The 13,995-nt window shown below is 44.5% G+C and overlaps 1 protein-coding gene across 1 annotated transcript in view; it reads right to left on the bottom strand.

Annotated features, from left to right (window-relative positions):
* The window catches only part of gpc1b (glypican 1b), a 49,526-nt gene that overhangs the window by 14,282 nt on the left and 21,249 nt on the right, over positions 1-13,995 (bottom strand). Inside the window, exon 3 of the mRNA XM_076144991.1 lies at positions 6,967-7,125. Coding sequence (XP_076001106.1) covers positions 6,967-7,125 — 159 coding nt within the window. The remainder of the gene's footprint in view (positions 1-6,966; positions 7,126-13,995) is intronic.

The following is a 13,995-nucleotide window of genomic DNA, read 5'->3' as shown; positions in this document are numbered from 1 at the left end:
CAGCCATAGAGGCCATAAGCTCACACCTTCCTTCACCTCTCCATCCTTTCTTCCATCTCTTTCCACCTGCTCCCCAAATCATATGTGAGCAGGAGACAACAGGGGATAAACAATAGTTGGGGCATATTTATTCAGCTATCACCTGAATAGCAAAATAAATACTGTATTTCCTGGTGAAATATTTATATGCTGGAGTGCAAGTGTCTGAATGATTGACACTGCATACAAAACCAAAGTTGACATTGCACTTTCTCAGGAATCGCAGTGGATGTGTCCACACTAGATTCAATGTGGCACACTGAAGATCTCATTATATATCTTATAATATATATACAGTATATGGTCAATCATGTTCCATCTGGCTGCTTAAAGGGCTACAAACCTTGCATGCTGTGCTTCATGGCTTCAGCTGAGGAAATGATTGATCACAGGGCCAAAATAAAATGGCTCCAATATATATGAAACAGCTGAATGCAGTTTGACACCAGATTCAATAAGTTCCAATTTATACAAGCTAAACCTAATTATCTCAATACGTACTGTATATATAGTATAGTAGTATCAATTTCAGCATCAATCCATAACAATAACTTAGTGCTGTGTATTTCTATTTAAAGCCAGTGGAACTACTACACAGACACACATCTGACTGAAACAAAGACATTCAGAAGATTTGTGTAAACTGATGACTTCAAGTAGTTCTGCTGTCAAATACTTAGCGGATATATGTGAATACTTTCGCTTGTGTATTTTGGATTAGTCAGTGGGTTGATCCAGCACCTGCAGCTTTCCACAATTTGAAAACAAGGAAAATCACATTCATTTAGGAACACAACAGGGTGTGGCACAAACAGAATTTTTTCTCGCTCTCTGTTTGCAACCACATACAATCTTAACAGGTTTAGAAGACAAACGGCAAACCACAGCAGACACCAAACAACAATACGCACGGCTGAAAGGAGGCATTGTGGGAGAAAAACCCCAGAATTGTCAATCAAGAATCCAACTCTGCCTGTCATCCTGCTTCTTTTCTAGTTCAAACACACACATGCAAACTCACACAAACTTAGAATGACATTAGTAGAGCATGTTTGTGTTAATGACTTTCTTCCGGTGGTGAAAGGGGAATTAATGATTTCATTTTTTAATCACACTGAGCTTCATATCCAGGCCACCTTGACATGTCGAGGGGTTTATTATAAGTGTTAACATTTTCTCAGACTGTTGGTTCTAATCCTGATTACATCGACCCACACACATCACACATCACACACACGTCACACACACCAACACACACACACACACACACACACACACACACACACACACACACACACACACACACACACACACAAACCTCGGTCGTCAATCTATCACCAACATGGTGGTTTTGACATGAAATGAGCCTCCTCCACCTCTCCTCTTGTCTCTCATTCTCCCTTGCTCTCTCTCTCTCTCTCTCTCTCTCTCTCTCTCTCTCTCTCTCTCTCTCTCTCTCTCTGTCTCTCTCACTCCCTCCCTGTGTAATTGTCATGAGATTCGGTCCAGCTGTCAATCACTTTGCCTGTTTCTGATTTAGTTTCTGACACTGAGGGATTATCTGACCCGAGTGTCCGGACTAATCCAGATTCTCTTTTCTCATACAGAGGATTTAGCAGGCCTGGACACTCTGCCGCTGTGTAATAATGGGAACCTTCACCCAGTTTCGTTTCACTTGAAGAATTACATGTCTTTTGTAAGACAATAACACAGCCCTAAAGAACCAAATGCAACACAGAAAACATACTAATATGCTCCCATTGGCCAGATTCAGTATGTTGTCCTGACATACACCCACACACAAGTACTGCATATGTCTGTAAAGATTAAGGAATCAACAAAAGAGGAATGGAAGGAATAGGAAGATGAGTGAAAGAATGAGAATGAGGAATAAGAGTGAAAGGCTAGAGCTTCAGGATGCAGAAGCTGCATATCTGTTTCATATCTGACAGCCGTAATCCTATTTGTCCGTTTGGCAAGTGCTGAATGATCATATTAGTGGGACGCTTCTTTAGCAGAGGAGCGAACGAGGAAACACGGCAAGAGAAGGAAGAGAAAATAAGGGGGTCGGGAAGCATTACGTAAGAAATGGGGAGTGAGGGAAGAAGCCAGGGAGAGCAAGGTTAGCTTGTTCTCTGCGCCTGCCGGCTCTGGCCCCACCCATAGCCTCCTCAGCAGGCACCAGATGGTTGTGTGATCTCCACCCCGCCCATCAGGACCCATCCTTTGTATGCATCGCCGTTCCGCCGGCCAGCAAATTTCAACAACAACAATCATCCGCCATTCTTTTCCTTTTGTTCGTTTCCCACCTGCGCCAAGGACAGAAACAAATAAGCAACACAGGCACTTACAAACAATAGCGCCCTGGGTGCACTGAATGTGCAAACGATGATCTGGGAGCCATTAGACTGTTTATGCGTCAGTCTGACTCTTCATCAATAACAACACTTATCACAAACACGCTGTGCCCCGGGAGCACCGCAGCCCCCTTAGCCAGCATTTAACCGTCATTAAAAGCGGCCTTATATTAAACACACGGACACATTACATAAAGCACGCCATTTATCACCACGCCACCGCTGTCAGTGGGCGTCCCTGACTTTCCCCTGTCTGGCATTGCCCAATATCTACCTTTATCTGCTACTCTCTCGGCCCATCTGCTTTTCCCCCGACCCTGTTTGTTGCTATGCCATCTCCTCCTCGTTCTTCCCGACATCTCTGCTCTCTTTCCATCTACAGCCCCGTCGCCCGTTTTTCCTCCAGTCTTACCGATGCGCAATGGAAGAACTACAGAGTAATGTGTTTGGCATAATCAAGACCACTGTACGGGATGCCAGATGTCTGAAGTCCCGTGTGGCTTCATCAGAGGTGACCCTGAAAGCTGGAAATTAGACGATGGGCGGAGGGAGGTGCGATTAAATCTGTTGCCTAATTGTTGGAATATTTCAGAAGGTAGAACATAGAAGGTGTCGCCAGTGTCCAATTAGAACTGTTTGCTCATATCAGCTGTCTAACAAAATGTTCATTACTCTGAGAATACACACACACACACACGCGCACACACAGATTGAACCATTAGTGTCTTTTCTGTATCCAGATTGTTGTCTGGATATATCCGGGTGGTCTTCATGTCACTCTCCCTCTCTCAGATTTGAGACTATTCTGTCCCCATCATGTGTTATTCAACAGGCTGGCTGGGAAATGTACATCGACTCAAATGAATAAATAAGAGCGTCCATCCTGAGTGTAACCAGAAGTAGAGCCAGTGCTGATCAAATCTGATTAAGCTCTGTGCGTGTGTGTGCGCGTGTGTGCGTGTGTGAGTGTGTGCCTGTGTGTGCCTGTGTGTGCGTCTGTGTGGCTCAGGACTTAGGTCAAGATCAGACAAGAAATATATTTCACAGGCCGTCTCAGAAAAGTTGGTCCATCCATCTGTAGCTCCAAGGACGAAAGGAAAGTGAGGAGCGAAGAAGATGAAATACACGATAACAAAGACAAAAATGTTTTATCGTTCTTCATGTGACGTCCTTGTTTGATTTAATCTCTAATCGGATTATTATCAAAGGCTTGTTTTGTGCTTTTTGTTGTTGACTGTGTGTGAAGTTTGTCATTTTTTGTCTCAGGTAAACTCAGAACGCTAATTTGGTTTGATTGTAAAACAACTCTGGCTCAGCGGATCGTACCATCACCTCACAGCGAGAGGGTTCATCCTCCCACATGTCCAAACAGCAGATCAGGCTACCACACATTGTGTGTACGTCGCTTTTGATATATATATATATAAATGCCGCTAGCTGAATAAATATAAACTTTATAAAGTATCTCCCTTTTCTGTAGCTATTGAACATCAGCAGGATCGGTTACACCCTCCCACATTCATTAATTCTCACACACACACACACACACACAAACTCATGCACGGTGTATCCAGATTTCGCTGATAGCATGTTAGGCCAAACGCCACCTGCCAGGTTGGAGCCTTCCGTCCGTCTATCATACACACCACTCCACAATGCCATCACTCCGTGTCCTCTCTGACCTTTTCCTTCCCTTTTAATTTTCATCTCCCCCGTTCATTCTCTCTCTCTCTCTCTCTCTCTCTCTCTCTCTCTCTCTCTCTCTCCCTCTCTCTCTTTATCTACCTCACACTTTCTGGCAACCGCTCTCACGTTACCACCTGTTTATCTCTCGTCCTTGCTCTCCTTCTTGTACTGCCCCCGCCCCCTGACTTCCCCTTTCTCTCCTTTTCAGTTCACCCGTCTTCTCCGCATCCCTTTCCCCGATATGTCACATTTCCACACTTGTTCTCTCTTTCACACACATTTACTGAATATCTTTCACCCTCGATGCTCATCTGTTCAATTGTTCTGGCTACAATTTTGCATCTGCTTTCTGTGAGTTAATATTATTCTGATTACGCCAGCGCCCGAAGAGACAGGGGATCGAAAACACAAACCACATATACATACATATGCATAGATCTCGCTCTCTTTCTCTCTTTCCCTCTTTCTCTCTCACACACACACACATATGCGCACAGGCCCGGAGCCAGCTGTATCTGAGCACGCTGGCCCTCTAATCTGTGGCTTGGTTGGGGCTTCTTCCAGATTCCCTGGACCTAAAAAGGCCTTGCCTGCCTGGGCTGGAACAGTAACACCCTACACTTAGCCACATGGCGCTAGCTAGCCCACACCCTGCTAAACACAGCCAGATGTGCAGGGACTGGCAGCGGGGTACAATGTCGCTACACTTTTCTCTAAACTCACTTAAAATGCCCCTCAGGATTCCTCTTCTTTTTCTTCAACCGTAAATTTCTAACCGTAAACGTCTGAGTGGCCTCACATTGATACGAAGCCGCCATGTTAACAGCAAGGAAGAATTTTGACTTTGGCGATGACTCAGTTCAGTGGTAATTGCTTTCCAAGGCCTGAAGCACAATGAGGTAAAAACGGATGGGTTTTACGTGACGTCCTGAATAGATGGATGCCCCAATTCTGTGGCGGGAAATTGTAACACGGCGCCATTAGCCACATATTGTTGCCTCTGTTTCTCTTGTCTTCAGATAATACAGTCAACAACTGAAGGTTTTAAGACCTTATAAATGAAGAGATGTGAATTAAGGGGTCACGGAAAAACAGCAAAAAAGGACAGAAAAGTGTGTGAAGGAGGATTTAACTTTAAACTTTTAGCTATCGTTAAGAGGAGAGGAAAGGAGAGGAACAGAAAGGAGATGAGGGTGCTGAACTTGAGGTCGCAAAAAAGAACAAACTGATTGATTTTGTGTTACAAAGCAGTTCAAATATAAACAGTCTACATCTACAAAAACAAGCTGGAAATGGCTTCAGAGTGAGCAAAGTTATCACTGTAATTACGTTAGTCCGTTGTTTTGTGTGTGTTTATCTGCATGGTTTTGATGTCATCGTTGGAGTGTTTAGAGTTTAGAGATGAGTGCTGCTTGAATGTGTGTATCTGTAGACTCTGCTGTTTAAAGTTCACGGCTGACATAAACTAACTTGGAGTGAACTTGTATGTCTTGGCCTGTGTGTGTGTGTGTGTGTGTGTGTGTGTGTGTGTGTGTGTGTGTGTGTGTGTGTGTGTGTGTGTGTGTGTGTGTGTGCATGCGCGTTCTTGTGTGTGTTTTGGCAGGATGACTGTATCTCTTTGGCATGGCAACAGCACCCTTGGTGAAAGGGAGGGACCATGAGAAAGAGAGACAGAAAGCGTTAGAAGAAGAGTAAACAAATGTCACTCGGCCACTAATCACTGTGATCTGAAAAGGTCAGGGGAACTAGTTGAGCTCAGAGCCCCAGACAGATCTATTGTTACCGTCCGGCCAAAGGGAACGAGTGCAGCACTCTTTTATTAACTGAAGCAGGACATTACACACAAATAATTGCCTCGCTGTGCCAATAATGGAAGATTGAGATCTCCTGCTCTCTTCTTCTTTCCTACATTTGTTTTTACACCTTGAGCTTCACAATTACACATCTAAACTAATTTGCAGTGACATCGTGACTTCTTGCAACACACACACACACACGCACACCCAATCCCATAGGAATTCAGTGTCTTTAGAGTTCAGTGTTTTATTTTATTATGATATTGGCCCTGTGATGTGTCACGACTGTGTGCTGGCAAAGGAGAGTTAAAATTAAGATTTAGATTTTTTGGATAAATTTTCACAACAAAGTCTTATTCTGTTCAATTGAATTCATTCCAATTTCATTTGGATCAAATCCCACCATGAAATAGAACAGGATTGATCCAAGCGTATAATTCCAATATGCAGTACTGTTGCACAAACATTGTGCCAAGGGATCGAATTTGCTTTACTAAACTCTTCCAATAAACCAAAACTCTTTTGTACTCTGTTAAATAAATTGCACTGCCATCCTCTCAAGTTCAAACTAAGCAAAGTAAAATCCCATGTATAACGTTTTTTAAATTCATATCAGCTTTCTGGTCTAACAGGCTGTCACGCTTCAGATCAAGTACAATTACACTTTATCTTTAAGCTGCATAGATTTTGCACAATTATTCTGTGCGTTTCGGGCACTATCAATGCTCTCTGATTAGGAGAAAGGCTTAAAGCCAGTCATGTTTGAATAATACTTTAAGTTCAAACTGCAAAATGTGAAATCTGGGGTCCTATTGGGACAAAAGCAGAGATCTTTGGCATCTGAGCAGCTACTGAGAAGCGTCACCATGCTGCTCTGCTGAAACATGACAGCAGATCGATGCTCTAGTCTACTTCATCTCCTTCAATTATTGACACTGAAAGCAAAATTTCTTTGGGTGAGCCTGGAGTGAAAAAGTCAAAGGAGACACAAAACACCTCCAGCTGTGTCCTTGAGTTTAACCGACATCAAAACAGATACACAGAGATGTCCATCACTTGCCCTCGTGGCGCCCAAACCGCAAACTCACCATCGAAGATCTTGTACCGTCCGTTCAGGGATGCTTGTAAAGATCGCCCGGCCTCTTTGAGAAGTCCCTCCATCTCCCTGCGACTCAGGCTTGCCAAGCTGTCCTCCATGTCACTGGTGCAGCAGGTGTAACCCTGGGGACAGACGCGCAGGTGCTCCCCTACAAAGAAGACACAGAGGAGCAGAGAGGATGAGGAGGCAGCAGAGGGAAGTGACAGGCGGGACAAAACAACATTATAGAAGAAGAATGTCTTTGTTTTGGTCCAGAATGTGATGATCAAAAGTGATCCCAAACATAAGGTTGACAGCCTGATTAAATGCAGCGGTTGAACTCAGTGTGATGGCACTCTAGCTATGCTCTGCATGTGTGTGTGTGTGTGTGTGTGTGTGTGTGTGTGTGTGTGTGTGTGTGTGTGTGTGTGTGTGTGTGTGTGTGTGTGTGTGTGCGTGTGTGTGTGTGTGTGTAAGATGTAGAGTGCGCTGTTGCAATAACAGCCATGTAGCAATGTTTGTTCACATGCAATTTTAATGAGGACTTCATGCCACACAGGCATGTTCATGAGAAGATCTATGATGTGTGTGTGTGTGTGTGTGTGTGTGTGTGTGTGTGTGTGTGTGTATGTGACACACTTATAAACGGAGCATCACATCAGAGAATTTAACCAAGGCCTGTCAGAGTTGTTTAAAATGACAGTCAAGCTGCAACTGAAATCAGAACAAATTTCAACAAAATAGAAGTTACATCGTCCACATCATTGATACCAGGCCAATGGAATTCATGTGGGTGACATTCCTTATGCAGATGATATATTCCCGTACACACACCCACACAGAGAGTGAGAGAGAGAGAGATCAAGAACAACAATCAACTAAACAAATCACATTCCTCATAAAGAAACAATAATTCAAGATTATTCCATTCTCTCTATCTCCCTCTCTCTCTCTCTCTCTCTCACTATTCCACTCGTCTGTCACACACATAACAGTGCCGGGTTGGAATTCGACATTAGCAGTATGATGCAGCTTCCATCCATTCTCTACACCCAGTTACACGCGGGGTCACAGGGACCGAATTACCCAGGGACGCTGACGTCTCCATTGTTGCTGCGTATTATTGCGCCACAGGTTTCACCTTGGGTTAAGCAGCGTACAGGTTATATCACTCCCATTCAGATTGTGTTACTGCCTCTGTGAAAGAAGGACCTAACTGCCTCTGACTGAGCCAAACGACTCACCCGAAGGCCGCACGGTGACAAGCCAGTTTAACAATTTCCCTGTAATTCCCACCTTAGCAGCCATTGCTTCACATTCTTCTCCTCCCTGCTTGAGGGCTCTCTGATATCTCCTTGCATGATCTTGATCAGCCTGTGCTGATATTCTACACGGGTTCACCCATATTTATTTATAGTACAACCTAACATGTAGACACACACACACACGCACGCACGCACGCACGCACGCACGCACGCACGCACGCACGCACGCACGCACGCACGCACGCACGCACGCACGCACGCACGCACACACACACACACAGAGATGTCGTTTTTACTGGGCTAATTCTGATTTGTTGTTTCTCTGCTTATTAGTGTCACAGTGAATATTAATCTATCGCAGGCACAGAATTTGTTTATAGAAACCTCAGCGCACACACACACACACACACACACACACACACACACACACACACACTAACACACACACAGAAAACATACCTTAGGGCAAGATTAATGATTTTACTTCCATCAAAGTGTCATTGCGATGCACCTGGTGGAGTCTATAGGCCCAGTGCAGGTATCGACTGGGGCGACTGTCATGCTCCTCATCCTCAAAGTAATCAATGGATCTCTGTGTGCAGCAGCTCAACGATTAAAAGCAGGCGGCCCACCTTCATTTACTGCAGTTGTGGCCGGGTGCTAATAACTGCAATGGTGATCCGTGTTGTATTTCACTGTCAATATACAGTGTGTGTGTGTGTGTGTGTGTGTGTGTGTGTGTGTGTGTGTGTGTGTGTGTGTGTGTGTGTGTGTGTGTGTGTCTAACAACCCCTCTGTTCCGCTGGTTATATCTCACTTATTTTCTCTCTCTCACTCTGAGTGTTCTTTAAGTGTCTCATCCAGGCTCAATGTGAAGAGGAGCAATCTTCTTCTTTTTCTTATAACTGAGAGAGTGAGATGACATCAAGTGTCTCCTACAGTACTATCAGCATATGTGTATACACACGCACACACACACACACACACACACACCAGACACACAGCCTACGCAAGCGCTAACAAAGGGCGTGAGTTGAAGCCTGGAGAATGGAGCGGCAATTTCAGTGTGTTAATGAGAGGAAACAGGGATTGAAAAGGTGATCAGGTGAAAGGGAGAGAGAGGAAGGAAGAAGGAGAGAGGTAAAGCGAATAGAGAAGGAGTGAGAGATGGAGTGAGAGAGAAGGATAATGGATGGAGGAGTAGAACATGGTGCTATCAAGGGTCAGCTGCAATCTGTCAGCCCCTGGGACAGCCATTTAAATGCCTGAGCTAGAGGCCATCACACTTTGGTGTTTGTGTGTGTGTGAGAGTGTGTATGTGTGTGTGAGTGCGTGTGTACTATAGTCCTCTGGCCATTGCTTCCAGTGCAATCTGCTTGCTGCCTGCCATTTGAAGGACATCTGCGGCAAGTGCAGAAAACGTACACTTGGACACACATACACTCACTAACAGCACACACACACACACACACGCACACACACACACAGACACAGACACACAGACACACACACCGACTTCACAGATACAAAGAGTGTGTGATTATTTTCAGTTAACACATAAATGCAAGGGTGAAAAGAGGCAACTATCCACAAATATAGTCTCACACACACACACACACAAACACACAAACACACTCCTGGGCCCACATCTACTGCACAACAGGAAAGGTCGCCTGTAACAGATCGTTACTTTTGCACTTGTTTATCCTCATATCAGACTCAGGTTATCTTTTATAATTGACTCAGTAAAGTCAATGTGTGTGTAAGTCTGTGTGTGTGTGTGTGTGTGTGTGTGTGTGTGTGTGTGTGTGTGAGTGTGTGCGTGCGTGCGTGCGTGGGCGTGTGTACATCTGCCAGTGTGAATTCAGATCTGCCACCTCTTGATGAAATTGTCCAGGAAATGTAGACTACCCTCAAAGACCAGTCTCTGGTGCTTTGATACCCTCATACTCGCTCTCACACACACGCATACACACACACTCTCATGGTCTCATCGCCAGAGGACACTAGAGCAATCAGCAGTGGAGGACAGCTCAATCTAGAGGAGGGTTGTGTTGGTGGGAGGCTCAAGGGCCACATCAGAGGGCAGCAAAATCCAATGCTGGAAATGTCCAATTTTCTCTACTTACAATATTAGAGGCATCCAATCTTCTACACTCACAGGAGGCCACTCACTGAACACACTCGTGTCGTTATTCCCACCAGACCCCTCCTCACACAGTAGACGTAAGATCAACTCTCGCATTAGCCAATTTCCAGCCTCATGTTTTCATTTCCTCACTCTATTGTTGCTAAATTGTTCCTGCAGTCTGAATAAACTTGATGGAATGTGTGATAAACTCGAAACTCTTAACTTAATGAATAGGGTCGCGGCGATCCAGGATGAATAAGACAATGACATCGAGTTTAAACGTTTGGTTGAGCACCGTCAAAAGCAAGACAGAGGGAAAACGAAAGGCAGTAACTGAGCTATTCAAATGTATTTAAATGGACCAAGTAGGTACTGAGCATTAATCAGCCGCTTTCTGTGAAGCCAATCAGCACAGAAGTAGCAGAAGCCAATCATCTGGTACACACACGCACACCTACCTGCACACACACACACACACACACACACACACACACATGATTCTGTAATTGGCACCGTAAGCATGAGGCGAAAGTTATTGACTCTCACTCTTTATTTGAACTCCATAACAGAAATGCATAGCTTTGGTCCTTTCTTCTTTGACAGACAGGGCGGCTAAATGGTGAGCAATCCCTGAACCATTAGCTTATCACTGCTCACCAGAGAGGAAGGCTCCTATTAAACAGCAATCTGGGAAGGCAGAATAAGGTTGTGCACGCTGTGATAAAGCATGGGAGACACTGGCAGTTAGGGGCCGTTTAGAGATCGAGGGATGTGAGAAACAGGCGAGGTGGGAGGGGGGGAAACAGGAAATTAAGAATGACTCAAGGCCAAATCCTCTGCATAATATGTCTGGGAGTGGGCGGGGGAAATGCAGAAAGTCTAAATTTGGGTCTTGTAGAGTTCCATCACAATTGTTGTGTAGTGAGTAGTGTGTAAGTGTTCTAGTGAGCATTGCGGAAGGTCCCTAAATACATGCAACTCAACCAATTTCGCTTCTTTATATAAAGCTGCAGCCGATCCAGCATCTCTTTTACAGACTGATAAGTTACTTTACTAGTTTATACAGAGCAAAACACAATGTGTTAGAGGAATTTAGCCACAGCCTTTTTTCAAAACTTTAGCTCTTGTTTATAGTCCAGTGTGGTGGGAAACCGAGCCAGTGTTTTTCTTTATGTGTTATACAAAAGATCTAAAAGTAAAGAAACCAAGACGAGCAACAACCCAAACGCCTGCTGATCGCCAGTTTATGTCAATGTCAACGTTAGAAAAGCCTTTGATATTGTTGTCTTGTTGACCAGGGTTTAAGAACAAAAACAAACAGCACATGCAACCTGTGGTGGCACATGATGGATGATGCTGTTTGATGTTACTGTGCAAATACGCAGCCCAGCAGCCATAATCAAGTCCCTAATCACATCAAGCACAGTGGGGATCGGTTCAACTGAGCAGATAAAAATACACTGTTGGCACCGTCCATGTTGCCTAATAGCACTGCAGCCTTTAATAATGCCGCTTAAAAAGAGTGCTGATAAATGGCGGGGTGCAGTATTTGTGGAAAATGTTGTTACTTTAAAAGATGCAGACAAAAGGGTGAAACTTGAAAACACGTGTCGTTATCGAGAGCATTTCTTGTCTTTTGTCTTTTCGCCTTCTGATACCTCTCCTGTTTTAAATTGGCCCAGATATTCTTGCAGTGAGAGGGCCAGTGGGCAGCGGTGACTCAACGGGCCAATTACAGGAAGGAGAGCTAACGAGTGAGCACCCAGAGAGCACAGCAACATCACCGTGAGACCAGTCCTTGCAAAATGTCTTCTTATGAAGTGAAGTGAGGACATTATTAGCGGTGCATGTTCATTGTGTGGGTGTGTATATCTACGTTTACATCTTGCAGGAGGCGCCACATCCACATGCATAACTTGGAGGTTAGAATTAGATTAGTAGAAGAGAATCAGTGACAGTGGTTGGCGAAGCTCGAGTCAGAAACAGGATTGTGTTTGTTGGCAAGATGCAGTAAAGGAATAAATCAAAATTGGAGTAATTTTTGTTGACCCTAAATTGTTAATCAGAAATGTTTCTACAACATAATGTTTAAGCTAACAGGAGTTCATATTGCCTACCAGACCAGGCTGCTGGAGCTGCAGCTCTGGTATTAGGGTTCACTACAGGATCACCCCAACAGTTGGCAAATCTGCACACTTTTGTTCCGATGCACATTTGACAAATTAGCATGACTGTGACCACACTGACGTGCTCACACACATAACTGATGGCTCTTGGCATTGCATAACTGGCATTATTTCAAATGACAATGTGTGTGTGTGTGTGTGTGTGTGTGCGTGTGCGTGTGTGTGCAAGCACACTGTGGGATCTGAGGGATTGGCAGTCGAAGGCATTCTTTCGGGAGAGTGTGTCTGTGTTTGTGGGTGTGTGTGTTCACAGCTAGGTGGATTATCGCCTGTGCCAAGGAAAACACCCATGGAACATTAGGAATCGCACAGATGCACACACACCCTCATACACACTCGAACTGTGGATTAAGGTTAAACAGATGAAAAACAACTGGGACACTTGGCAGCAAAGGTTGACATGTTTGATCCACCAACTGCACTCACAAACCTCACATGTCACACAGCGACCTGACACATGGTCCTGACAGACAACACACACAGTCTGTGTTAATAACAACCGTCTGTGTGTTTGTGTCTTTGACACCCTCTGAATGAAGACCATCCACCACAGTCCACAACCTAGACACTTAATGTTCATCAACTAAGTGATGTAACTTGTATAAGCCCTTGAGGCATTTGATAACACATCAATAAGACATTAGTACTGAGGCAGACTGGTCTTCCATGCTGGTTCATAAAGCCTGCCTGCTGCCTGAATTGATACACTGCTGTCCCGAAGGCCTTTTAGAGGTAACACCCATCAATAAGACCCGATATATCTTAATGTCTTACTATACTGTGCAAGTTATCTAGTCTTCTTTCACATAAACGCTTTTTATTGAAGTGAGCTCACATTTGTAGGCAAAAACATTCATTATAGCTATTGGAGAGACGAATGGTGGCCATAAGTAAAGTGATAATAGGATAATGTCATTGTGTGGGCAGTGGGGAGTAGATTATTGCAAATTTAAACAGCCCCAACTGTGATTGAGCCAAATAAAGGTAACAAACAAGTCAGAGACTAATGGCAACACAGGCTGAGATAGGACGGAATGACACACGACAGTCTGGAACAAGACCGAACGGGACAGAATAGGCGAGATGCGACATCTTGCTGCAGCTTACAGTGACACAACAACAGTACAAGTGCAAAATACAGCGGCCAAAAAAGTCTTGCTGACTGACAGCTCATCTCACGCACAGCGATTGGTCGGGCGAGCGAAAGGAACTGTGACTCATAAGGGACACGAAGGATCACAACAGGTTCCCTGATTAGATCGCTGAAGCACCCACTCATCAGACGGACAAATTGACACACGCATACGCAAACACACACATTTGCTCTTTGTCTTGTACATCTGTTGTGCCTGCTCTCTCTCCCTCTCTCTTCCACACATACACACGCACACATACACAGCCGCCCAGTTGGCCATTGAATAACCACATGCCATGAGAGACAGTTTGAATGGCGGTAG

This window comes from Genypterus blacodes, unplaced genomic scaffold (genome assembly GCF_046128005.1).
Source record: "Genypterus blacodes isolate CSIRO-AG114 ecotype Tasmania unplaced genomic scaffold, CSIRO-AGI_Gbla_v1 ptg000029l_1, whole genome shotgun sequence".
In the NCBI taxonomy this organism is placed as follows: Eukaryota; Metazoa; Chordata; class Actinopteri; order Ophidiiformes; family Ophidiidae; genus Genypterus; species Genypterus blacodes.
Note: the sequence above shows the minus strand (reverse complement) of the source record. Positions and strands in the feature narration are given on the sequence as shown.